Below are 27,782 nucleotides of genomic sequence, written 5' to 3' on the forward strand. Positions count from 1 at the left end.
AAGATTGCAGAATTAGTTGAAGTCCAAAAAACATATGGAAGAAAAAGAAGAAGAAGAAGAAGAAGAAGAAGAAGAAGAAGAAGAAAGATTTGGATAACATAATGTGAACACAATAAGCGCTTTCTGTCCAAAATGAGTCATTATATCAGAACCAACACGGAAACCTCAGCACTCCACTCTATGCTAGCCTAAAACTAGAATTTTGACTCTAGTGAATTTGCTTTGATATCCCTTGTGTGGTGTTCATGTTTTTGTTACTCAGCCAATGTCTGCCGATCTGTTGGACCCACCCCATTATTGGGTTTTTAAATCAATACAGCCATAACAATTTATGTAAAAATACTAAACAGAAGTTTACTTTATCCCAATTACAAGCAATATAGACAGCATATGGTTAATATTTGCCATTTACTTCTGTAGGATATTATTTATGAACAAAAGTGCTATTTGTTTTTTGTGATAAAATGTAATAAAAAATAAAAATCAATTATAATGAAGATATGGGTGGAAAAAAACATTTATCTTGAACAAATATAAATGAAACAATGTTTTTATTGATGTTTATTTCTTTGAACTTAATTAGAAATTCATGTCAGTCTACACAACACGAACCCCATTGAACACATAGCCTATGCCAGCTTACACAGCACATGAGGGGCAGAGTATTACTGTGTGTGTGTTGCACCTTTTGACATCCATATTTCTCCACTTGCTGGCTGCTGAGGGGCTCGTTTTTGAGCTGCCTGATGGTCAGTCTCATCCTCTTCTTCATACTCATTGTCAGACTCTGAATTGACAGAAATGTGATCCTCATATTCTGAAAACTCTTCCTCTTCATCTTCATCTTCCAAAAGTTCTCTCTCTTCTAAAATCATTTCTAAAGCCCTCTGAGCAGAGTCTTTTTGCCATCTTGATCGATTGCGATAAGGAGCCACACAGCCAATTTGCAGCTGGGATATAGTGTGAGAAAATATAGACTAGTTCCCACAAGACAGAGGGTAAAATGTGCGAGAATGTGGGAGCAGACAGGTGTCGGTGCTTGAAATGTAACACCCTCATGCGGGAACAGCAGGAGCAGAAAGACAAAACTCACACACATATAGAAACAAACACACACACACACACACTTACAACAGGCCCAGGTCAGAGGATGACAGAGTGTAGATACTGTACACAGCACCTACAATTTCCACACATTTATCTGTGAGGACCCGAACATCACATATGTAATATAATTGTGTAGGGGGCTGTACAGTGTGCAGTCATTGAAAAATGTGTTTTTTTATATGTTCTTCATAGAAAATGAGCCAAGGCCAATGAGTCTGAGGTTGAAAAAATAATGAATCACATCATTTGTCTTTTAGTAAACATTGAAAACGGGTCCCACAGACCCCAAACACCACACAAGGGATATGTGAGCATAAAAACGAAACAAAACTTTACCTGCTGCTGCAGGTGTGGCCAACCAGTCAGACCAGAGTCAAAAAATAGCTACCACATACCATCACACACCCACACAGTAGAGACAGAGGACGATGAGTAAAACTGAAACTTAACCTTAATTGTTTCATGTAATTCTGTACCATTTATCAGTAGGTCTCAAGAGTATGGAAGGTTACTACACTTTCACAGTAGCTTCTCAACACTGCTGAAATGTAATAAATGTAATGTATTTTACAGAAGATTTTAAAGGTACTCTACACTCTAGCTCTGATGTCACTCACTCTAGCTCTGAACATTTCGTCCAATACACAGCCATATTGAACTCAGAAAAAGTCTGTCAACAGCATGAAACTAAAACTGTGATCATTCAAAAACTGTAAAAGATATGAAAAATCTGAGTGTAAATTTACCAGTTCAAATTCTTGTAACCCGTTTAAAGTTTAAATGGTGTCTGTAGCTGAAAGTATGTGGGAGCAGTAGCATTTCAAAGTGGAGTATGTATAAGAGGATTTGAAGATTTTCTCCATTGAGATTAATGGTAGAAAAAAGTTGAATGTATGCACTAATGTCCTTAAAGAGCTGAATGTTTGATAGTTGATCAATTTCTGTAGCTGAAAGATTGCAGAATTAGTTGAAGTCCAAAAAAGATATGGAAGAAAAAGAAGAAGAAGAAGAAGAAGAAGAAGAAGAAGAAAGATTTGGATAACATAATGTGAACACAATAAGCGCTTTCTGTCCAAAATGAGTCATAATATCAGAACCAACACGGAAACCTCAGCACTCCACTCTATATGCTAGCCTAAAACTAGAATTTTGACTCTAGTGAATTTGCTTTGATATGTGAGCATAAAAACGAAACAAAACTTTACCTGCTGCTGCAGGTGTGGCCAACCAGTCAGACCAGGTTAAAAAAATAGCTACCACATACCATCACACACCCACACAGTAGAGACAGAGGAAGATGAGTAAAACTGAAACTTAACCTTAATTGTTCCATGTAATTCTATACCATTTATCAGTAGGCCTCAAGAGTATGGAAGGTTACTACACTTTCACAGTAGCTCCTCAACACTGCTGAAATGTAATAAATGTAATGTATTTTACAGAAGATTTTAAAGGTATTCTACACTCTAGCTCTGATGTCACTCACTCTAGCTCTGAACATTTCGTCCAATACACAGCCATATTGAACTCAGAAAAAGTCTGTCAACAGCATGAAACTAAAACTGTGATCATTCAAAAACTGTAAAAGATATGAAAAATCTGAGTGTAAATTTACCAGTTCAAATTCTTGTAACCCGTTTAAAGTTTGAATGGTGTCTGTAGCTGAAAGTATGTGGGAGAAGTAGCATTTCAAAGTGGAGTATGTATAAGAGGATTTGAAGATTTTCTCCATTGAGTTACATTGTAAAACATATTTTTAAAAGTATAAATGGTAGAAAAAAGTTGAATGTAGGCACTAATGTCTTTAAAGAGCTGAATATTTTCATAGTTGAACAGTTTCTGTAGCTGAAAGAATGCATAATTAGTTAAGGGACTGTTTGTAACTTCTTACACGTATAAATCAATCCAGGACTCCAACACAAACTACACGGAAGCACCAAAACCGCAAAGTTATATCTAGGGAAGCCTGTCTGTTAAACAGTGTTGGCCGTGGTCGGAGGACGCGGGGGAGATCGTAGCTTTGGTCTCCGGGGCCGGAGTCTCTGCTGTACTCTGCTCCTCTGCCTGCCTGCTTGCCTTCACTCACACACCACGCTCGTTCTCGCTCTTTCGCTCCACTCTCACGTGTATGCGCGCACACTACACACTGCAGAAGAGTTAGTTTAGCTCTGAGAATATCTAGTGAATGTACAGTGGATGTTTGTACAGAGATAAATGCTGCAGATCCTCCAGACCAACAGAGGTTTCCCGTGTCTTGTGAAGTGACGGGGCTCCGCAGCGAGAAACGCTATCGTCTCTGAGCAAAACTCCGGTGTCTCCCCTGTTTCCTCCGGCCGCGGTCGGGATGCTGAGGCAGGAAAAGCCAACACTAGGATCAGCATTAATTCATGGAGAGATCTTCGTCTGGTCAGCTAACATTACTGCCAAGCAGGTGAAATATAGAGTGATATTGTGATTTTAGCTGACGTGTGTCACCTCACTGTTTTGAGCGATGCTCGTTCATGTCTATGTAGAGCAAGCACAAGCACAAGCCCGAGCAACAGGACGCTGACTTTCGTTGACTTAACGGCCACAGGTGTCGCTGTTAACAAGCAATTTCTGATTCTTACAAACAGTCCCTTTAAAGTGAAAAAAGTGTACAGAAGAAACAGAAGAAGAAGAAGAAGAAGAAGAAAGATTTGGATAACATACTGTGAACACCATAGGCGTTTTCTGTCCAAAATGAGTCATTATATCAGAACCAACACGGGAACCTCAGCACTCCACTCTATACAAGCCTAAAACTAGAATTTTGACTCTAGTGAATTTGCTTTGATATGTGAGCATAAAAACGAAACAAAACTTTACCTGCTGCTGCAGGTGTGGCCAACCAGTCAGACCAGGTTAAAAAAATAGCTACCACATACCATCACACACCCACACAGTAGAGACAGAGGACGATGTGTAAAACTGAAACTTAACCTTAATTATTTCATGTAATTCTGTACCATTTATCAGTAGGCCTCAAGAGTACGGAAGGTTACTACACTTTCACAGTAGCTCCTCAACACTGCTGAAATGTAATAAATATAATGTATTTTAAAAAAGATTTGAAAGGTCCTCTACACTCTAGCTCTGATGTCACTCACTCTAGCTCTGAACATTTCGTCCAATACACAGCCATATTGAACTCAGAAAAAGTCTGTCAACAGCATGAAACTAAAACTGTGATCATTCAAAAACTGTAAAAGATATGAAAAATCTGATTGTAAATTTACCAGTTCAAATTCTTGTAACCCGTTTAAAGTTTAAATGGTGTCTGTAGCTGAAAGAATGTGGGAGCAGTAGCATTTCAAAGTGGAGTATGTATAAGAGGATTTGAAGATTTTCTCCATTGAGATTAATGGTAGAAAAAAGTTGAATGTAAGCACTAATGTCCTTAAAGAGCTGAATGTTTGATAGTTGATCAATTTCTGTAGCTGAAAGATTGCAGAATTAGTTGAAGTCCAAAAAACATATGGAAGAAAAAGAAGAAGAAGAAGAAGAAAGATTTGGATAACATAATGTGAACACAATAAGCGCTTTCTGTTCAAAATGAGTCATTATATCAGAACCAACACGGGAACCTCAGCACTCCACTCTATTTTGACTCTAGTGAATTTGCTTTGATATGTGAGCATAAAAACAAAACAAAACTTTACCTGCTGCTGCAGGTGTGGCCAACCAGTCAGACCAGGGTCAAAAAATAGCTACCACATACCATCACACACCCACACAGTAGAGACAGAGGACGATGAGTACAACTGAAACTTAACCTTAATTGTTTCATGTAATTCTGTACCATTTATCAGTAGGCCTCAAGAGTACGGAAGGTTACTACACTTTCACAGTAGCTCCTCAACACTGCTGAAATGTAATAAATGTAATGTATTTTAATAACAATAGCCTGTCAATAATGGACATTTTACCCTTTTTGCATCATATTTCAAGTAAATTTAAGCATTCATTATACAAATTATACATCTGAAACATTGCAAGGAATACACTTATGTCTAGTTCTCATAGTTCTGTCCCATTGTAAACACGCTGTCCGCATTGATTAAGGTAGGCTTAGGCTATTCTAATTTTTACACAGTACTACTTCTACTTTACTTTTTGCACACTATACATGGGTGCTTTTGTCCAGCGACACAAAATGGCCACAGGATGACACTGTTGCTCAACTCTTTAGTGTTGCTTCACAGTAGTGATCCAATAAAACATGTGCTCTGCTGCACCATATGCTCAGATACTTGTTTATCTTTTGGTCATAAGTTTTGTGCTAAACCTGGATCAAAATCAGAGATGAACACCAACAGAGGGAACCTCTGAGAATTGAGCAACAGTGTCATCCTGTGGCCATTTGCGAGCGCGCATGGGACACCGACCCGCAATGATTTATACGTGTAAGAAGTTACAAACAGTCCCTTTAAGTGTAATAAGTGAAAGAGTTTCAGGCAAATTGTAAACGTTACCTACACTTTTGTTAATTGTTGCAGCTCCAATAAGGTAATATGCATGAATAGATGTCTTTATTGCTATTTATAGATGGATGTTGGAGTGTGCATGTGTGTCTGTATTGCACCAGGATGATGCGTTTCTGCATACATCCTGTGCATACATCCTGTGCCTTGAATCACCTCATTATTTTGTCAGAGCTCATAAACATTTTAACAATTTGTTCACATAAGGTTTTTCTTTGACTTTGTTGAAATATTTAGTGAATACATCATCATCACAGCTGAAAAACAAGTGTATGATTTCATCTGGTGTTGGATGAGTTAAGCTGCAGGAGGACACAAAACAAAGAGAAAAGAGTTTTATTTCAAATAGAGCAGACATTATCTGTTATCAACCCATCTCAATAGGAATACAGTTGAAAGGTTCTAATATCCTTTAGTAGGTTTCCCTTTATAGCCCCAGAACATAACAATCTAATACATTTTCACACAATTAACAAAACACAAAGATACCCAAAGTTTGTCTGTGAGGTCACAGTGACCTTTGACCTATGACCACCAAAATTCAATTCATCTCATCTTTGAGTCCAAGTCGATGCTTGAGCCAAATTTGAAGAAATTCCCTCCACGCGTTCCTGAGATATCACGTTCAACATAATGGTCCAGAAGGACAAACCCAAAACATAATGCCTCGGTGACCGCGACAGCCGTGACCGGAGGCATTTAAAACAGGATAGAATAAAATATGTCACCAATAAAAGACATTTAAATACAAATTTAAAAAGTAACAATAAATGCAGTAAGTGAGCAAAGTACAGTAAAATAACCAAGTTGGAACCACAACAAACACCTAAACAACCACTAATCAAACATCACTCAAAGTTAAAAATAATATCTTATCAGATCACCACATTAATTCACACGACTAACATCAAAACCAAACACCTCTAAATATTTCAAATCCCTTAACCACAAATTAAATGTTCACTTTAACTCCAGTACACGTTGGTAGTGTTTTACAGCTTGCCCAGATCATAAGGAATAGACGAATCCAGCGACCGCTTTGTGTGTTCTGCGATCTAGCAGCGGCGCCATTACTGCGGTGGCAAGTCGTAGTGACTCTACTGTCTGCTAACCATGTTAACCGGTGACTTTCAGCCAAATGTGTCCGTGGTTACATGTCATAACGTATGTAAATGGTCTCCGTAGATAATAAACATAGATGACTATGTATTTAAGATGTATTAAAGTCAAATTGAAGGCTTTTATGAGGATACAGCTGCCGTCACTACGAGCAACCATGGTGCATTTGGCTGAGAGTCACCAGTTAACAGTTAGCAGACACTTTGTACTTGTTCTATTTGTGATGCCGGCTGATTAATGAGATTTACTTTATGGACATTAGGGTGCCCTAGTTAGAGCATTATATTTCACAATAACGCCACAGTTAGTTGATTGAGTTAATTTATTCTGTGGGACCACCGCAGCCCACTAACGTTAGCTACGCTAGCTAAGCAGTTTTAACTTAGCTGATGTTACTTGTTTCACCATGTCAGGTTAACGTTCTGAGAACTCAGGTTCTTCCCAAACTCCTAGACATCATTGTCAAAAGTAATGTTACATAGAAAGTAAAGGTAAAAGTAGGACAACTTCTTAGGACAACTTGCATTCAAACCTGTGCGTATTGTAGGGAGATGCTACCGCAGTAATGGCAGCTTGGTTACTTTCAGTATTTTGCCAGATTCGTCTATACACAGACAATACACAATAAATGTGACCGACTATTGAATGATGATGATTGATTTGTTCACAACAGAATTACACAATGACATGCTTTTGATACCCATAATGGCATTAAACAATGATTCAGTTTTAAATGTGACATATAAAGCTGCAGATGGAGAAGAGAGTCTAAAGTAAAGCTGATTAAACATGATCAAACTCAAACAAAGCTATGTGTATAATATTAAACGGCTCTAAAAAAACAAAAAAGAGTATATGGCCGAATAATTTTCAATCATAATGAACCAATTGGTATCAGGGAGTGTTTTCTCTCTTTTTTCAGTTTTTATCTCCATCTTCCAAGACAAATTAGTCAGATAAATCGTTTTCTACATTTTCCCCAGGGGTGAGCTCCGGTGTTACTGTGTCTCTTGCTGCCTGTAAAGAAAACAAAAGTGCATTAGTATCATTAGTATCAGTAACGAGAGAAGTGCAGAGTGAAAGATGCAATTCGTCATTACTGAAGCAGGGACTAAACTGCACTGGAACTGAAATGATTAGTCGATCGACAGAAAATGAATCGGCATCTAGTTTGATAAACAATTAATCATTCAAACATTGCCTCGATCCAGCTTCTCACTTGTGAGGATTTGCTCCTTTGTCTTATGTGACAGTGATGGACCATTGGTTGGATAAAACAAGCTATATGCCACCTTGGGCTTTAGTAAATTGTTACAGGCATTTTTTTTTCTATCTTCTTACATCCATAGATGTAATAGAAAATACCAAACTATATAGTCGATTAATAGAGAAACTAATCATTAGCACCAGCCCTAGACTGCACTAACTCCAGATCCAAGATCAGAGAGCAGCTGAACTGCAATTGTATCCTGGAGCTCTGACAAGATGTGACATAAACAATCGCCCCATCCCTGCTACTACTGATACTCATATCCTAATACTCATAACATAATACATATGATATACTATCACTGCCATTTAATAGAACCTCGCCACTAGTTTCTTTAACGCAATCGATTTTTCGGTGGTTGTAACGGTCTCAGTTTTAAAGCTAGAGTGAAGATACTGGTATCATATCAAACTAGAAAACCTAAGGAATCCACTGGTACCAACCAGTCATCCTAGCATATTTTTAATACTAAATACAGTACCTGTGAGGGTTTCTGGACAATATTTGTCATTGTTTTGTGTTGTTAATTGATTTCCAATAATAAATATATACATACATTTGCATAAAGCAAGCATATTTGCCCACTCCCATTGTAACTGGCCGTTAATTAGAACTTCAGAGATCAGACATTACTCCCTATTGCAATGTAACTGGTTCATATGTATTATTATCCATTTCCTTTTATAAGTATTTGTTTGTTGCTGGTTGTAGTTATTTATTTTATTAATTTGAATTGTGACAACTCAAACCTATGCAGTTTCCCTGTACTTTCCACAATGTGGCAGATACCCCCCTTGTTATGTCAGTCATAGCCCATGCAGAAGGGACCAGGTCACCCCCTTTAATTTACGACCTGCCGTATTTTGTTGTTAACGTGGCGATTGGCGAACGGCAAAGAAAAACATGCACGCACGGAGGGAGAAACGCCAGTAAATCGGGAGAAAAGGAAACGTCAGTGAATCGGGAGAAGAATGAGAGAAACTACATGTAAATCTTTTGATTAACACCCTTGGTCAGCAGAATGACGTTGAGCCTCCTTGCTTTTGCTACAGGTCCAGTGGCGCTAGGGCGCCGCACCCCCTGAGCCAGACAGCCACACACAAAAAAAACATTACTACTACTATTACTACTACTACTAATAATAATAATAAATTATACAAATTGTCAATATTTGTGTGTTTAAAATATGGAATGAACCCAGTAAAATATGATAGAAAAATCATCTGTGCAAAATATATGGTTTTCCTTCACGTCCCCTGACTCCCCTCTGGCTGTCTGTATGTCTGAAGTTCAGCTCTTGGGCGACGGAGAAATCGCCCACAGCAGGTGGGTCTGTGAAGCAGCTTAGCCAATAGCTGATTCAAGCTATGAACGTATAACATTAAATTTAGCCAATCAGCGTCCTCAAATCTAATAAGAGAGGGGCGATTATTTTATCGCCCCAAGAAGGGCTAGACAGATCAGCCCTGGCATTTTAGCCCAGACCGGCCCCATCCCCGGCCACTTGTGCTGTGTATACCACGATTTGTTGAAGGCTCTGTTAAAGGAAATCCCTTCAAATGTGGTTGTTTTGCATAGTTGCCAACCTTGAGACCTCAAAAATAAGGAGGATTTTTTGAGGTCTCAAAAAACCTCAAATAACCTCTACACTCCCTTCTTCATCTCTCTCCCTCTCCTCCTCACTGTGGCCGCCCGGCACAGAGCGATTTGACCAGCCGAGTGTCAATTAAGGAAAATAAATGGGCCGATTTACCTGATTTATGGGCCCAAAAAAAAATAAAAAATACATACATCGGCACAAAAGGACGTCGGGCCATCGGGAAAATGCCCGGTATGCCAGATGGCCGGTCCAGCTCTGGCCCCAAGCAGTCAGCTACTGCTAAAGTCAGGACTGCTCTCTGCGGTCTCTGCGGCCGCCATTTTAACTATTACAATAGTGACCGTGACCACTACTCCAAGACCGAACCCTAACTCGGTAAAATCTCTCCTCCTGGAGCCGTGTCAGAGAAGAAATTTGACGGATAAACTACAGGTGAAGGAGACGGGCCCAGATCAACCCGACCTGGTAATAAAACAGCAGGCAAGTGAAAAAGGGAAGAAGTGTATGAGAGGCTTTTGTCGTAGCTGCTACACCAGAAAGACCTGGCTAGCTGGATGCGGGCATGCTAATGCGTTATTTTGCTTTCTGTGCTTGCTCTTTAAAACGATGGGGACGGATCCAGCATGGACAACAACGGGAGTGAGGGATATGAAGCACCTGTCGGAAAAAGTAAGGAAACTGTCTCTCTGTCAAGCTAGCCCTGCTAAGCCGAGTGAACATCGCACATCCAAATTGATTGGATGTGGCACAGCCCTACCTAGAACAATTTCTACCAGCCGCCACTGGTACAATCATAGGTGCGAGTTGATTGATTGATTCAAACATTTCTGTTTCATTTGTTTGCGTTGCATGTAGCGTCGTCAAATACTCAGCTGATTCTTTCTTTGTTTAACGGTATTTTGGGTTTGCTACCTTACTGAAAGTTATTTGATGGGTGATGGTGATGAATCAGTGATTTCTTCAGTGTGATTTCTGTTCAGAACATCATTTTATTTGTATGTATTTATAGTTGTAATTTAATCACCTTTTGCACTGCTAATTGTATTAATCATATTTAATCATGTGAAACTGTAGATTGTGTTGGTGTCATTTGTATAAATAGTAAATGTATTTTCTTGTATATTTCCTATAGTTTCACAATGCTACGGTGTTGGAAGTGTTTGGTACATTTTGCGACATCAGAACTGTGTCCATAGCAACGGCACGTAATAACAGACCGTAGAACGCCATGATTGACCAATCAGAATCGAATATTCAACAAAGCCTGCCTATCTATCTATCTATCTATCTATCTATCTATCTATCTATCTATCTATCTATCTATCTATCTATCTATCTATCTCATATACACATACTATATTTAACAGCTTAGATATAAAATGATTACCAGAGGTTATGGCCAGACGTTTTGCTCCCAATTGTCGTAGTGCTCCTTGGCTGCCTTCAGACTCTCGTCATCAGTCTTCCTGTAGTAAACCCTGATCAGCGTCTCAGAAAAGCACTTTGGGTAAAGCTTGGACTTCTGACAAGAATGACAGCAGCAAAAATTTTAGAATAATGACATAACTGAGGTTGCCTTACGAAGAAATACACACAAGCTATTGCAACAAAAGAGTAACATTAAAACTGTTATTTAGTTCTGACCTTGCTTTCCAGGATCTTGAATGCTTTTTTGTCGTCTTCCTTTTTGTAGAAACGCATCTTATCGATGGGGTTCTTGTCTTTCATCCCATAGTCCATAGTAATGACCTGAAAGAGAAGGGTGAGAGAGAAGCCTGTTTTTATATTCTCAAGTAAATGATGCCACAACAGAGGTAGGCAACATCTTACAAATAATCAAACAAATGAAGTACAAATAATTGGACTAAAACTCACCAGAACTACAAAGTCGTCTGCTGTCAGCCCGTCCTCCTCAGGGAGGATGGGCTGAGCCAATTCCTCTTTCCAACGGGGAATCATTTTCTTTAGCTGGGAGAGAGGAGAAAAAGATAACGCACAGTAAGGATAATCAAACAAATGCCAAGATTGTGAAAAGGGAAGTACAAATAATTGGACTAAAACTCACCAGATCTTTAAAGTTGTCTGCTTTCAGCCCATCCTCCTCAGGGAGGGCCAATTTCTCTTTCCATATTTCCTTTAGCTGGGAGAGAGGAGAAAAAGATAACGCACAGTAAGAACACGCCCACATTAAGCAGTTACATTTTAAAAACACACAATCAACATCTTTGTTTCTCAGTTTTGGCTCTCTGTCCACACCAAAACAGTGTTTTTCTCCAGAGAGTATAATCGTAATATAGATATTTTTACTGTGTTTTGGAAAACAAAGCTTTTGCAAAAAAAAGATGTAAGCTTGCCCAGTTGTCAGGTGGCTGTGTGGCAGTAAAATTAAGAAAAAGTTTCTGTTGCCTCTAAGTTTCTCTGTGATCTCTCTTTTTAAATGTCTACATAACTGGTCACACACCACAGGTGTTGTTGTTTACCAGTATTCAAGCTGAATTTGTCAGATAACATCGCAATCATAAAATAAGGATTATCAGCACTGCAGCTTGGGAATAATGTTAACATGTAAATAGACTGCACTGACAAAGAAGTTTACTATTCACACACTGACACATTAATGGCATCAAAGCTGCTGCAGGCGCTGGCCTAACCATCAGGAACAACATGGGACACTTTGACATATGGACAGGAGGAGCCGGGGGTCGAACACCCAACCTCGCTCTACTCTATCTCCTCCACAGCTGTTAAGTATTTATGAGCTATAAATCACTCAGCATACTCGTTCCATTGACGACAGTAACAAAAATATGTAAATGGCACCACAAAGACATTACTGCACACCTTGGTGAGGCTTGGCTGAGGCTTCGTTTCACCCAGACACCTGTAGTTCTTTCGAGAAATTATATTTTGCAGAACTTACTTATTCAGCCATACAAAGACACAAACACACAGACCTCTTCGACGCTCTTGGTTTCATCTGCCTGGGTTTCGCCCAGAAACTTATAGAGTTGTCGTTTGGTGATTTTTTCTAGAATCTTCCTCGCCTCATTCAGCTCGTCGTCGGTAGAGTGGAGTATTTGTTCAAACACATATGCATCTACAGGACAAACAGAGAAACATAGTGGAAGACAGATGAGTTAGAACAAACCAAAGAAAATGTTACCACATCATTGATAATATTACACAAATAAATAACTAAACTGAGAGGCATAACTCACAAAATTAAGCAAAATGTGACAAAATTATTTAAATTGTTCTTAAAAAGTGTAGTGTTTTTTTTAAGGCTGTCAAAGTTAACACGATAACACAAATTTGTTTTAACGCCACTAATTTCTTTAACGCATTAACTATAAGTTAACGCTAATTGTATCAGCTAATAACTAATGCTATTCGATCTTTCGGAGCTTGTAGCGGGTCAGTTTTGTGAAGATACTGGTATCTTATGAAACTAGAAAAACTAAGGAATCCATCCATTGGTACCAAACAGGTCATACTAGCTTGTCGCGAAGGAGGTTAAATAACGCTGCAAACTTGTGCTAATGTTTGGCGAGGCAAAACTGTCATGGCCAAAGGGGTCCCTTGACTTTGACTTCAAGATATGTGGACGAAAATGGGTTCTATGGGTACCCACGAGTCTCCTCTTTACAGACATGCCCACTTTATGATGATCACGTGCAGGATGGGGCAAGTCATAGTCAAGTCAACACACTGTGACACTGACAGGTGTTGTTTCCTGTTGGGCCTCAGTTTGCCATGTTATGGATTTGAGCATAATTTTTTTTTTTTTTTAACTTTGATATTTATTTCGCATTTTCAGCCCTGGGCTGAACATCATGATAATCTATACAGAATTCAACAACCAATACAACACTTAGTAGTTGTCAGGAGGGGTAACAGTTGTCAGGGGCAGTTAAACATGTATATATTCTCCAACAACACATGCTTCATGTAAATTATCCATTTTCCCCAGTTCTTGTCGAAGATATTGCTTTTAATTTTAGTTGGTACATCAGTTTTTCCATTGAAAAGCTACCACGGACAATCTCAAACCAGTGATCTTTCCCCGGAGGTTCCGCTTTATACCAGTTTCTTGTTAGCTTTTTCGCTGGCTATAAGCAGAATTTTTGCCAGATATCTATCTGCTCCATGCACAACCTCCTCAATGTTCCCTAGGTACTGAGCATACATTTTTTATGCTAAATACAGTACCTGTGAGAGTTTCTGTACAGTATTTGTCATTGTTTTGTGTTGTTAATTGATTTCCAATAATAAATATATACATACATTTGCATAAAGCAGGCATATTTGTTGATAAGAGTATTAAATACTTAACAAATTTCCCTTTAAGGTTAATTTTGAACAGATACAAAATGTGATTAATTTGCGATTAGCTCTGGACAATCATTGGATTAATCGCGATTAAATAATTTAATCGATTGACAGCCCTAATTTGTTCATATTTATGATTACTATAAAACTACTACTATTACTTTAACATTCATTTTATATAAACATGCTTGATAAAAGCTAGCTTAATCTGGAATGTATATTATCACTCATTACATCTTTGTAATTTACAGGACTGGTTGCCATTCATCATTTAATATGTGCATTATCAAAAACAGATGCTTTCGAAATTTTAATTGACCATTTGTTCAACCCAATAGTCCAATCGTAACTAAGCAACCGTAACCAGGCACGGCAAGTTTAGGATTTCTCCCCATGCTGAAGCGATGTGCATGGGGCATTAAAGGGCGAGAGATTACTCGGCATCTAGAGTTTGGAGGGTTGTGTCTTTATTTAGCCTTTACAAAACCAAAATCACAAGTGCAAAAGTCAACTCCCAGCCAATCTCGTTACCCCAGAAAACACACTGGTTAGTTAATATCCTAAAATCTTTTTTTTTATTTTTGATGTTCGAAGTAAAAACGTACTATTTGAAAATACAAACAATAATGCCTAAACCTAATCCCTGTCTTACAAATCCAAGTATGTAGCAACAGGGTTATGTTATGATCTTCCATTTTTAGTTTTTTTCTGGTTGTCCGTCCGTCTGTACATTCGTCCAGTCCATTCTCGTGAACGTGATATCTCAGGAAGACCTGGAGGGAATTTCTTCAACTTTGGGACAAACATCCACTTGGTATCAAGGATGAACTGATTCGATTTTGTTGGTCAAAGGGCACTGTGACCTCACAAAACACATTTTTGGCCATAACTCAAGAATTCATATGGTAATTATGACAATTTTACACAAATGTCTAATAGGATAAAATGACATTTTGGACAGGCATGGATGTAAACTGCAACTTGACAGGTTGGTGGAGGCATACAACCTTGAGGCGTTGATTCTAGTTCCTTATCATACTTAACTAGCTCTACACTGCAACACAGGAACAATGCTGTTTCTTTGTTTCCATGTCTTCTACATGGATCATAGTGAGGATTCTGACTTTTTAGAGCGGCGTGAATGAGAGTCCATAAAGACGATCTTTATCGAGCTCATGGGTCAGAAAAACGATTCATCCATGTGTTCATATTAGTTTATGAATAGTGGTGAGCGAGCTAGCTAAGCTGTTATTGTTGTAACTAAATTGCTAAAGTGTACAAGTAAAGCTGGCTTTATGGTTGACTAATGGCTTACGCTTTGATTTATAGTTCCTCAGATCCTCACTAATGCTTTAATATGCTAGCAGTGCGGCGACTGTGCGACTTTGTTTGCAGGTAAGTAACTGAGCCATCCAGTACCGAACATCCTTAGAATAATTCAGAAAATTATCAGTTGTTTATATCATTGTTTATATAAAAAACTAAAACAGCAAAAAAAAAAGCAAACAAACAAAACACGGTTGATAATACTGATGTTTAGACAGTTTTAAACATGAAGTTTTTGTTAAACATGGTACAGATGGTGGTTCATGTATCCTGCCCACTCCTCCCTGTGTCTTAATGTTAAAACACAAGCTCATAGCACACGGTGGTTTCTACAGACCTGTCAGCTTGGTGTAGGCCACCATGTCAAATATGGCTGTGGAGAGAGTGAACATCTCCCCCTCTGAGCCTTCAATCGGGATGTGGTGGTCTGCTTTTAAAAAGGCCTCTGCGATCCTGGATACAACATATTATCACTTTTATGCATACCATACAAGAGACTGAATTATAAGCAAATGAAATAAGCTACAGCAGACAAAGGTAAATGCTGTTGCAGTACCAACTAGGGAAGGGAGGGTACTCACATATGCTGTATGATAGTGGTCACTTTGTGCTGGTAGGCTCTTCTGTGGAGACAGCACCTTGTGTGGAACATTTCATACAGATTGTCCAACTCCTGTTAAAAGAATTATCTGTAAGTTACAACTAATCATGTAAATGCAGGGTACATATGGAAGTAAATACGAGTCATTAATATAATACATTCTCACACATTCAAGTTTGTGAATGTGTAATAATGTTTTGCAGCTGCAGAAATATTTTGTGCGAGGTGGGATGTTGCCTATTCATAGATCGGAGCCTGCATGTCCCAGAGGAAGTTCTGGCTTTTCAGAAGGTTAATGTTTTGGTATAGAGCTGATTAGATCCGCTCAAGTAACAGAATTTAATTACAGTAAGTAACCAGTATCATGTTCAATTTCTCATGTTTATATCAACCGAAATTTCATGAAAGTCTTTTCAGAATCAAAGTGGTAGTAGGCAGTATATTTTTTGGCATCATTGGGCAAAAAAATCCATAAAAACCTTTCAGCATATTGTTATTCAAGTGATCTGAGCGATAACTAGACTTCTGCACCTCCTCATGGCTCTGATTTCAGGCTTTAAAAAATCTAGCCCGTGACGGGAGACTTTGACCAATCACAGGTTATTTCATTGAGAGAGCGTTCCTATTGGCTGTGCTCCGGTCATGTGACCGGTACTTGGCATAACTTCACCTGATTTTACAATGGCGGCGGCGTCACAAACTTTCTTATTTTACAGCTAAACCGTGCACTACAAGATGATTCTGAAAACATTTGAGGCGAGAAATAGGCATTAACGTAACATAATATTGATCCATATTTGATCAGCGCGGCCGAGTTTGACCGTTAGGTCGGAGTTCACGAGTGATTGACGGCCGGCTCTCATGGACAGCAGCTGGACAGCGGACCTCAGATCAGCTCTGACTGCTTGTTTTCCTCCGGTAAGTGAAATCTTGCAGATGCCGTTAGGAACACCGGAGGACACAGAGGCACATGACTTTTTTCAGGTTACCTGTTTCATGTACTACTTTCAGGATATAGCGACCGTGTTATAAAATATTTTATTTAATCATATTTGCTCCAATCTGCCTACTTCAGCTTTAAGCGAGTTACGGTCGATTTTGTGGAGAAGTCTGCATCTGCCGATACACATTGTATTTGTTTACTAGCGGATCTTGGCTGCTCCAATATAGTGGACACGGAGACGCATAGGCGCAAAATACAACAGCGGCCAATGAAGTTTCTATATCCATGCTGATTGGCTAGTCAGCTCAGGCGTAAAAACAGAGTCAAACTTCTTGCTTGTAGCTTGTAATTTCAGGGTTGAATACACAGAAAGGAAATTTGTCTGTCCATCTCTCAGACTTCGTGAAACCTCACTGTTGAAAATATTCCTGCACACATTTTAATTACAAATACACAAAATATTTCTACATAATATACTTTTTACACATGCAAATGCATATCTGAGTAGTGAGTGTGGACTGGTAGCTGGAGAGGTGCCAGTTGCCTCTTGGGCACTGCCGAGCCCTTGAGCAAGGCACCAAACTCCCAACTGCTTGGGGCGCCTTTCACGGGCAGTCCCCGGCCCTCGCTCTGACATCTCTCCATTAATGCATGTGTATAGGTCCTGTTTGTGCATGTGTGTATGTATTTCTGGCCTGTGTATAATGTGTAAAAAATAACAACAGAGGGAAAAAACTGAATTTCTCCTCAGGGGATCCATGAAGTATGCCTTCTTCTTTCTTCCTCTTCTTCATGTTTTTTTTTGTTTTCACAAAATCACACATTCAGATACATGCATGAATTTGTTTTGACATGCACACAAAAGGTGATGTACACTGTACATTTACTACCACAACTTTACTGTTTCGTCTCCGATCTGATCGCTAACACCTCTCTGAGCACAGCCACTGTCACTCTCTCTCTCTTGCTCGACCACACACTCACTACGCATTGAGCTATTAAAGGAGCTATGCTACTCATGTAACACAAGTCATCATTCTCAGTTGTATGATTTTTTCTCCAAGATGCAAGAATGTCCTTTTGCCTTTCAACGCTCAATTTTTCAAGCACTGGCCTGATCGAGCAGCTGGCTGATGTATTTACTGGCCCCGGATCATCAGGCAACCCTTATTGTTAGACCCTGAAAAGTATTGCTATTTTAAATGCTGATCAAAAAAGAAGACGTAGTAAAGTCGGCACCTTGTCTCTAGTGCAGATGTGCATCTGCCCGTCCACCTCACACACCCTGGCAAACTTTATGAAGCGGTGATGGTCAAAGTTGACCTTGATGCCCAGGTAGTAGGAGTCCCTGAGAAGAGACAGAGTGAAGAAATGTGTTAAGAAACTGGGCTTATTACGAAAAACTAAGCAAGTCACCCGGGAGAATGCTGCATATTGTTGAAATAATCCGGAGAATATTGTAATTGTTCGGGGGAAATAATACATCGGTGCTCATCACTCTGCACCAAATAGTTAATTGTATAGTAGCTGTTCAACAAGCCCCACCTGGCAAAGTAGTCAAACTTGTCCACATCAATTTTATTGTGATTGTTGGCCACGATTTCATAGAGGAAGGACTTCTCTTCATCACGGCCTTTACCTGGCCACTGTGGAGATGACAGCACAACAGTGGCATTAGACATTGGCTGCTGTAGCAATGATGATGATACTGATTTCACACAATTCACACAGGCTTTATTAAAATGGCAGTAGGCAGTATATTTTTGGCATCATTGGGCAAAAATTCCATAATAACCTTTCAGCATATTGTAATTCAAGTGATCTGAGCGATAACTAGACTTCTGCACCTCCTCATGGCTCTGTTTTCAGGCTTTAGAAAATCTAGCCCGTTACAGGAGACTTTAACCAATAACAGGTCATTTCAGAGAGAGAGCGTTCCTATTGGCTGTGCTCCGGTCATGTGACCGGTACTTGCAGTTCTTCAAGCCATCTCAACCTGATCTCAACATGGCTGCAAGGTCACAAACTTTCTCATTTTACAGCTAAACTGTGCACTACAAGATGATTCTGAACACATTTGAGGCGAGAAATAGGCATTAACGGAACATATTGATTCATATTTGATCAGCGCTGCCTAGTTTGACCGTTTGGTCGGAGTTCGCGAGTGATTGACAGCTTGCTCTAATAGACAGCAGCTTGACAGCAGATCTCAGGTCAGCTCTGACTGCTTGTTTTTCTCCGGTCTATGAAATCTTGCAGATGCAGTAAGGAGCACCGGAGGACACAGAGGCACATGATTTTTTTCAGGTTACCTGTTTCAAGGATATAGTGACCGTTTTATAAAAATGTTTTTAATCATATTTGCTCCAATCTGCGTAATTCAGCTTTAATGTCCAGTACCTTCTGGCCTTGAGCTCTTTCAGGCAGTCCTTCAATCATCTGTTTGATGAAGTCAGTGTCCTTGGGCAGCTCCAGGAGATATTTCTTCATCTCGACCTTCAGGCCATTACTTTCCACCATGTGGTCAAACATCTCTACAGAGGCTTCCTCATGCTGTAAGATACACCGAATCAATAATATATTAATACAAGAATTTAAAATGAAAAAACAATGCCTCACTGCTCAAGTAGAAAGAGCCCATCTCTACAGGATAAACAGAATGTGAATGCTTGTCTTATGTCTCACATTTGCTAGACGACAGGTCTGTGGCCATAACTTACATGCCGACTGGGTGCCTTGTAGTGCATACGGCCTGCTTCTCCCTGCTGCCCCTAATCCAGATCTTTAACCTCTTCATCTCTACTACTCTCCCCATACATTAAGAGTGACCCACAGGATGTTGGTGTGTGTCAAAGGGGTCCCTTTACCTCTGACCTCAAGATACTGTTTGTGAATGAAAATGGGTTCTATGGGTACCCACGAGTGTCTCCTTTACAGACATGCCCACTTTATGTTAATCACATACAGTTTGGGGCAAATCAAAAAGCAAAAAATGGGTTATAATAATCATCTGCTTATAGTGATCAATTTGACACAGACAGACATGATCACTATAAATCACTGTATTATTTTGCAATATGAACGCTTCATATCCAGGATAATTCACGCACCTGTGAGTAAAGCATACAAACAAGAAGCTTTGCACTTACCTGATATGTAGATGTCAGCACAACAATTATAACAACAACGATTATAACAACTAGCACTGGGTAGTCATATGAATCGCTTGCTTCACTGATGAAGCTAGCGATTCACGGATTAAGTATTATCATTCACTGAAGATAAAACAGTCCTGCAACTTCACATAAGTGTTGCACAGCAAATAGGGCTATCAATCAACAGCGAATATTCAAAGCTTGGAGGAGCACTTTAAACTCTCGGTTAGTAGGCAGCAGAGACTTGTGTCATTAAAGCAGCTCCTGGTTGTGTTTTTTATACATGCTTCATTTTTGTGGTTGGTTATTATGTCACACATTACAGACAACAGAAAAAATAATTTCTTACCGTCCACTTTTCCGTTTTGTCACCTGGTGGACGTGTCATGGGAATGAACATCTGATCAAACAGATGGGAAAAGGGCCCATGTCCTAAATATGGAGAAATAAATATAAGTTAACCTAATGATGATTGTGTGTAAAGTGAACTAACGTAAACGGTGAAGTGAGCCATTTGTAGATCTAGTATATCTTAGCAGGCCTGTTTTGTTTGTTTGCTGTTAATGTAAATTCAACACTCCCTCCTGTTTATTTGTTGTTTTGATGAACTTGGGATGAGGTACATTTTCACAGCATTATTTTCATCAATACAACAATATACCAGTAGTCGTGCCATACTCAGCTCTGCCCACTATAGATGAAACCATTGAGTGTCTATTTTGTTAGTAGTGATCGAGTGAAGGAGCGAGTCACTTTTTGTGTATGCAACGACTGCAACACTAAAAGCCTTCCAGGAGAGACTGTCTGAAAATGTGCGCTGTTATTGTGTATTTAAATGATTATTGCACTTATAAATATTTAATATTTCACATTAAAGGCCCTCCCAGTAGGTCAAAAGGCATAATCTTTCAACTTTCCTGCATGTTAGGCATCAAATCTGAATGATCTGTTGAGTTTTAACTGGTAGTAGCTCACAGCTAACAGTAGTTAAACATACATTGTACATTTTTATGTGAACATACGAATCATTGCACAACCCTTAAAACCTACTACATGTCATAGTGAAAAGGTGCATATCACTCACCCAAGTCATGGCAAAGACCAGCAATCTGCACACAAAGGATGTCCCTGTCAGTGATTTTGAGTTTCGGCTGCCTTGTTTGCAGAGCTTTTGCAAGTTCTCCTGCTAAGTGTGCCACCCTTTACAGCACATACAGCACACAACAACAACAACAAAAACTCATTACACAATTACCACACAACTATCCTTCTGCAAAACTGGAAATATGAACTTTTATTATATCTATACTACGGTATGCAGTGTGTTTACTTTGGTTTTATTGATTTTATTAGGTGATTTACGACAAACCAGTCTTTGCTGAATTTCGCTAGTGATTACCTTAAAACATAAACTATTTGATAACATATGGACATACCCAATTGAGTGTTCAAAGCGGTTGTGGGATGCTCCAGGGTACACAAAGTAGGCCCCTCCAAGCTGCTTGATGTATCGTAGTCTCTGGAACTGAGGTGTGTCAATGATTTTGATGAGAAGTGGGTGTAACTCCACCGAGCCGTGGATGGGATCATTAAACACCTAGCAGAAGATAGAACCAAAACACAGTTCAATTATGACCCAAAAGAGAACCAGTAAAACCAGCTCCAGTTCTCCTGAGGGCTGTGCGAGTTAGCTAGAGGATAAAAATATGAAAATATGAAAATATTTGGGCCCAGTGAGCCCAAACATGAAGCCAAAGCTTCAAAGGAATGGCTTTAAACATGCCGACAGGATCATCGAGCACCTGGTAGAACAAACATTGGACACACCTATTTATCTCAAAAGGAGTACCAGTAAAAACAAAAAACGCTCCCAGTTCTCCTGGTTGGTGAACTAGTTTTTCTTCATTTCATACTGCAATCTGTCTCACCTTCATTTTCCATACCTCCCACGTCTCATCATCTTTTGCTATAGACTGGCCACGAACTCAACAATAGACAGTAAACATACATAATCTGGACTTTGGGGTTGTGTAGGATCTTTCACTAACCCTGGCATCTTCCACACTCCTTTGTTGTTTATTCCACAAGCTTTGCAGCTTTCCTCTGTTTAGTCTCCCTTATCTCTCCAGCCCTGGAAATGTAGTGTGATGTTCGATTAAACATAATATATTTGTTTATATCTTTTTTATGGCAGTAAAGGTGTCAAATTTTATAAAGATGCTCCGAGATGGCTGCCAACATGCTTTCCTGAGAGCTTGGGCTTGAGACAATCCATCAAATAGAATCACAGAAGTGTTTTGACAAGGACTTGAAATGATCATGGACTCCTTCAACAAAAGACTAGATGGGGTCTTAAAGGAGCTATGTGACCTCAGATCAAGTCTACAATACACCCAAAAGGATGTGGATGAGTTAAAATCACTTTCTGACAACTTGTCAGTTCAATGTAAAAAGCTGAATGACATCAAAACAGTTGGCTCAAGTCTTAACAACATGAATGGCAAAGCTGATTACTTGGAAAATCAGTCTTGTCGTAACTATTTGGTCTTTGAAGGAATTCCGGAGACTGGCCATGAGAAGTGGTCTGACTCTGAAGAAAAGATCAGAAAAGTCATCTCTGAAAAGCTGAAACTTGGCCATAAGCTTATAAAACTAAAGCATGCCCACCGCTCTGGCAAACCATCTGGCCAAGGAGGAAAACCAAGACCTATAGTGGTTAAGTTCCTCAGATATAAAGACAGGCTTGCTGTACTGGAGAAAGTGAAATTTCTGTAAAGGCACAAACATTTTTGTTAATGAAGACTACTCTGAATCTGTTCGACAGAAATGCAAGGAATTGATCCCAGCGATGACAGAGGCCAGAAAAAGAGGGGACGTTGCTCATCTGAGATATGATAAACTGATTACTCATCATCCCTCTAAAACACCTAAGGAATAGGGAAGTGATTCCCCTTCAGTTTAGATTGAAGGCAAGAAACCATTTCCACACACTTTTTTGTCTTAAACAGTTACCTAAAATGATTACATGATTCAGGAAAACAATTGTTCAAAATTCCAAAAGCCCAAGGGTTCAGGTAATCACTTTTCTCTTTGTAAAAAAGGGCTTCATTTCAAATGTACACCTATTCCTAAAATGACATCTTGTATTTGAGCGTCATGGATCTGTGATAATTGTGCACCAGTGTTTCCTTTTTATGCATTTAATGATGATGAATTTAAATAATTTCAGTTATTGACTATTTGACATCAACATTCTTCAAACCTGTACATTTGTCTTTAAGGCGAGATATGAGGATGCAGATGTACCTCATTGTTTTAGATATTATTTTGTTAATAACTCTCAATTCCATAATTACCTAACCAGACAGGCTGAGAATCTTCATCGTCCTTTGTATAAAAGATCCCGTGATCAGGTTTGTATCAGATTTCGTGGCGTTATCTTATCGAATGAAAATGTCCATTTCAGCCAAAACATTAGGACAGAATGGGCACCCTGACCGTCTGCGGCTACGCAGCCCCATACGCAACAAACTGCGATGCACTGTGTGTTCTGACGCCTTTCAATCGTAACCAGCATTAACTTTTTCAGCAATTTGTACAGTAGCTCTTCTATTAGATCAGACAACACGGACCAGACTTCGCTCCCCACGTGCATCAATGAGCCTTGGCCGCCGATGACCCTGTCGCCGGTTCACCGGTTTTCCTTCCTTGGACAACTTTTGGTAGGTCCTGACCACTGCAGACTGGGAACATCCCACAAGAGCTGCAGTTCTGGAGATTCTCTGACCCAGTCGTCTAGCCATCACAATTTGGCCTTTGTCAAAGTCGCTCACATCCTTACACTTGCCATGTTATGGCTGATCGGTGGTATGTGTGAAACAAATAAACATAAACACAAACATATTTATATATTAAACATGATATGTATTACCTTCTTTAGCGTTTTGGTGCTGTCAGAGCTCGTATCTGCGTCTGCCGACATGATGATAGTTACACGGATAATGTTGGGTTCGAACAATACCTGGCTTTAATATCTCCACCACACCTATCAGATTGGTCACTGCCCACATAGTGAAAATATTTAGGGAGTGATTAGATGACAATAACATTTCAGAAAACCAACTAACAAAACAGAAACATGTTCATGAATAAAACTCGCCCACAAACGCAGCGGAACTGGTAGCCTTATATGGCAATTTAGGAATGTTGATTGTGCTAATGAATAAATCTCACAAAATGTACACAGGTGGTATTCATCAGGAAGAAATAAACAATTTATGAAAAGTTCGGGTTAACTGAATCGGACTTGGATCACTCGTAGGAACAAACCTCACAGAAGAAAGTGAGATTTATGATAAGAGTAGGAAAATTGTTCTTGCATGAGGCCCAATGAGCCCAAGCATAAAGCCAAAGCTGCACAGCAATGGCTTATAAACACGGCGAAGGAATCTGGTAGCAAATGGTAGAACAAAAATTAGAAACAGCTAGTCTATTTATAATCCAATAAGAGTACCAGTAAAAACCACTCCCAGTTCTCCAGCGTGATCAGAGAACTAGTTTGTCTTCATTTTATACTCCATGTTCCTGCCAGTAAAACTCATTTGAACTTTAGAGAGAGCACACAAGAGCAGCAAGTTTGAAATCGCAAATTTAACGCCATTAGAGTTCAAATTAACACTCACCCAGGGTTTTAATGAGAACCACTGTGAAAGTGTTAAATCAACACTTTTGAAAAAGTATGAAATATATCAGAAAGATAACAACGATGACAATTTAGGTATGATCTAAACCCGTGGTCTCCAACCTTTTTTCCTCCGAGATCAATTTTGACAAAATGAAAGTGGACTAGAGCTACTCATATTTTATATTATTAGTAACATTTATTCACATTGCTCAGCTCCACCCAAATCAGCTGAATAAGATTCTTTTGTGTGAACATTTAGAAAATGTTGATATCCAACATTCACATTTTGACATCATCAACATCTTAAATTCAGCAGCATGTGCATATTTTTTTCTGTATGCATTTCTTTACATTTTCAATGTGTCAAGCTCACACTATTAAATTCACATCAGATTAATGTCATAGAAAACAAAACAATGTTGTTACTTATTTTACTTGTCCTTATTTTCTGTCTGTCCACATATCACTGTATCACATCACTTCCCTTCAGATTCCCTTCATCATCTGTAGTTCCCATGCATGTATTACATGAGTGTTTTTAACAGTTAGTGAGATGACTGGCACTGCATGGAGTCAACAAGAGAGATGTATGCTGGAGTGGATCCACTTAGGTCCACTCTTATGGAGTCATTTAAATGTTCATCTGTCAGTCTTGTTCTGAACTTAGATTTCATGAAATTCAAGACAGCCAGCTGGGCCGCATCGCTGGAGTCAACCGACTCATCACACTGGATGGAAAACCATTTGCACCTGTCTATGTCCCGTTCTAGCTGCTCCGCAGCATCCACAGACAGCGCAGACACTGTCCTTGCCACAGTATTAGCACCAAGTTGTACATCGGCGATAGCAGACATTATTTCTGTCTTACTTTTATGGTCCTTGAATAGCGTTTCAGCCACTGCAATCATCGCCTCTTTTACAATGCCCCCATCAGTGAAGTTTTTTTTGTGCTTCGTTAGGATGTGCGCCACTTTAATTGAAGCCTCTGTTGTTGCATAGGCCTTCTTCGTCAGTTTGGTAAACATAGACTGTTGTCTTTTAAGCGTTGTTTTCAGCTCTTTTACCTTCTCTGTTTATAGACTGCTACCAGCCGGAAAGTTCCGTGAAAAGTTACCGTGGACTTTTGTGAAGTGGCGCTCGACGTTACATCTTCTACCAACTGACACGCTCACACCGCAGATGAGACACACAAACTTGTCTTTCACATTCGTGAAAAAAACTCTGTTTCCCATTCCTCATGAAAATAGTATGTTTTTTGCCTTTTTTCTTGGCCTGGCTATTTTCTGTGGTCATTATCAAATCTGGTGTGTGCTTGCTAGCCTGCTAACATCTCCTAATGTTACGGCGTCACTTATGTAATCAAACTTGGCAGCAGCGTAACTCATTTAATTGACAGCTGATTGGCAAATAATCAGTTTGTGTAGGGGGCGGTATGTCTGTGAATTGGATTGGATAGAAATTTCGATTTACCAAATGACTTTGTCTTATCAAATTTGTTTACATATTCTTTGAACCTTTAGCGAGCGACTCAGAAACTGGTCGAGCCACTGGTCGCGAGCTACTGGTCGGGAGCGAGCGACGTGTTGGAGACCCTCGATCTAAACTATCTATATGTAGACAAATGATAAACTTACATCTTTGGTTGAAGAACTCTGCAATGCCTCTTCATCACTTCTCATTTGCGTGGGTTGTCCGTTTCACGGTCACTGCTACTAATGGACACAGAGAGGAAACTCCCACTGGATGAGGATGGAGGTGATTCTTGAGGTGCGCCTGAATGTAAGAACAAAATATATAATAAACAATTCACCTTGTTTGCAGCATAGCTGTGGATCAAATCTTGGAATTAAATATATGATTACCACTTGCAGCCATGCAAGAAACTAATTGTGCACTCAGGAATCTAGAGTGAAAACATCTGCTTTGGCCATTTAAAAATGACACAAACAGACAAAAAAAGATATGCCCCATTTTGTGCTATAAAGACATTACTTGTTTTTAAAGCAATCATTACCTCAACAAGTTAAACATGTTTCCCTCAGGTGTCTTAATATTTCATGGGCCAGTCTTATTATTGGATGTAAGATAATTATTAAATCAATGCAATGGATGCATCTGAAACTAGAATGGCACTCGGAGAGTGCAGACCTCCGCCAAGCTGCCTGATTGCCCCCCCTCTCCGTTCAGCTTGCGCCGCCATCCTTGTTTATTTTTGTTTATGTTGAGATCAGCTGTACGCAGTGGAGCAGCGTAAAACACTTTATTCAAACTCGACAGAAACAAAGTAAAACTCACCTAAACCGTCGTCGTTACTCTTTCCAACAATCACCAAGTGTGCTTTCGTCGAACTCAACTGTAATTTCACCAAGTTTAATGTGAAAAAATGCAGAATCTACATGTGTCCCCCGCTCTCCCTCTCTCTGCAGGCAGAAGGAAAAAGGCAGTGTGACGCATCATGAACGTGTCATCAGTTACACGGCGCATGTCTTAAAGCCTGTGGTGTTAATGCACAGGCTGAGCGGAGTTATTAAAAGAAATTCCAGAAGCCGGATCATGATCTGGATCGACACCAAAATCTAATGGATTGTTCATTGTGCCATACCCCACCCCTCCACAAAATCTCATTCAAATCCATCGCGGACTTTTGGAGTAATCCTCCAAATGGACAAACATAACCTCCTTCCTTACCTTCAGAAATGAATTCTTCAAGATTGACAGCTTGATGTATTTCTTGCAGTTTTGATACTGCATCATTTTGTCATCTACAACATGAGCCTATAGAGAAAGAGAGGGACAACTAGACATTTCTTTGATATCCTTTCAGTACTAATAATAATAGCCTAGATAATGACAAAAACAAAACAGCCACTACACTCAAATGCTCTCTGATTCACCAAAATATACTTTTTGGAACTGAAGCTTGTGGGTACCCCTAGTCACACTTCTTGTGATGATATCTTCAATATCTTTATATCCTGTTACACAAATGCACTGAAAAACACAGATTGGTCCCTTTATGCAAGCTTCCCTGTGGCATAAGCTTTACTGAATAGTAGTCAAATATAACAGGTGCATCTTTTATGCATCTTTCATTACAATTTTATGTGTGTGACATTTACTAAACAGGGGTCCCAACATTATATATG

General features: G+C 39.4%; 1 protein-coding gene across 1 annotated transcript; it reads right to left on the bottom strand.

Moving 5' to 3' along the window:
• Positions 1-5,929: 5,929 nt before the first annotated feature.
• Positions 5,930-21,886, bottom strand: LOC141771974 (deoxynucleoside triphosphate triphosphohydrolase SAMHD1-like). The gene is made up of 16 exons (XM_074642526.1): positions 21,881-21,886; positions 21,389-21,549; positions 21,037-21,152; positions 20,302-20,384; positions 19,198-19,350; positions 18,343-18,443; positions 18,037-18,145; positions 15,835-15,926; positions 15,591-15,706; positions 12,553-12,695; positions 11,664-11,738; positions 11,474-11,566; positions 11,243-11,347; positions 10,986-11,120; positions 8,984-9,078; positions 5,930-7,745 (listed from the first exon to the last, which is right to left on the bottom strand). The coding sequence occupies exons 1-14, from the start codon at positions 21,884-21,886 to the stop codon at positions 10,992-10,994; spliced, it is 1,482 nt and encodes a 493-aa protein (XP_074498627.1). The 3' UTR covers positions 5,930-7,745; positions 8,984-9,078; positions 10,986-10,991.
• Between the last annotated feature and the right edge of the window lie 5,896 nt (positions 21,887-27,782).

Source organism: Sebastes fasciatus, chromosome 8 (genome assembly GCF_043250625.1).
Source record: "Sebastes fasciatus isolate fSebFas1 chromosome 8, fSebFas1.pri, whole genome shotgun sequence".
Lineage (NCBI taxonomy): Eukaryota > Metazoa > Chordata > Actinopteri > Perciformes > Sebastidae > Sebastes > Sebastes fasciatus.

Excerpts from the sequence above, each read along its gene's own strand:
- LOC141771974 (XM_074642526.1), bottom strand. Across the intron at positions 21,153-21,388 it reads CGCTTTGAACACTCAATTGG|GGTGGCACACTTAGCAGGAG; the intron begins GTATGTCCATAT and ends TGTGCTGTAAAG. Across the intron at positions 11,348-11,473 it reads CAGACGACTTTGTAGTTCTG|GTCATTACTATGGACTATGG; the intron begins GTGAGTTTTAGT and ends CTTCTCTTTCAG.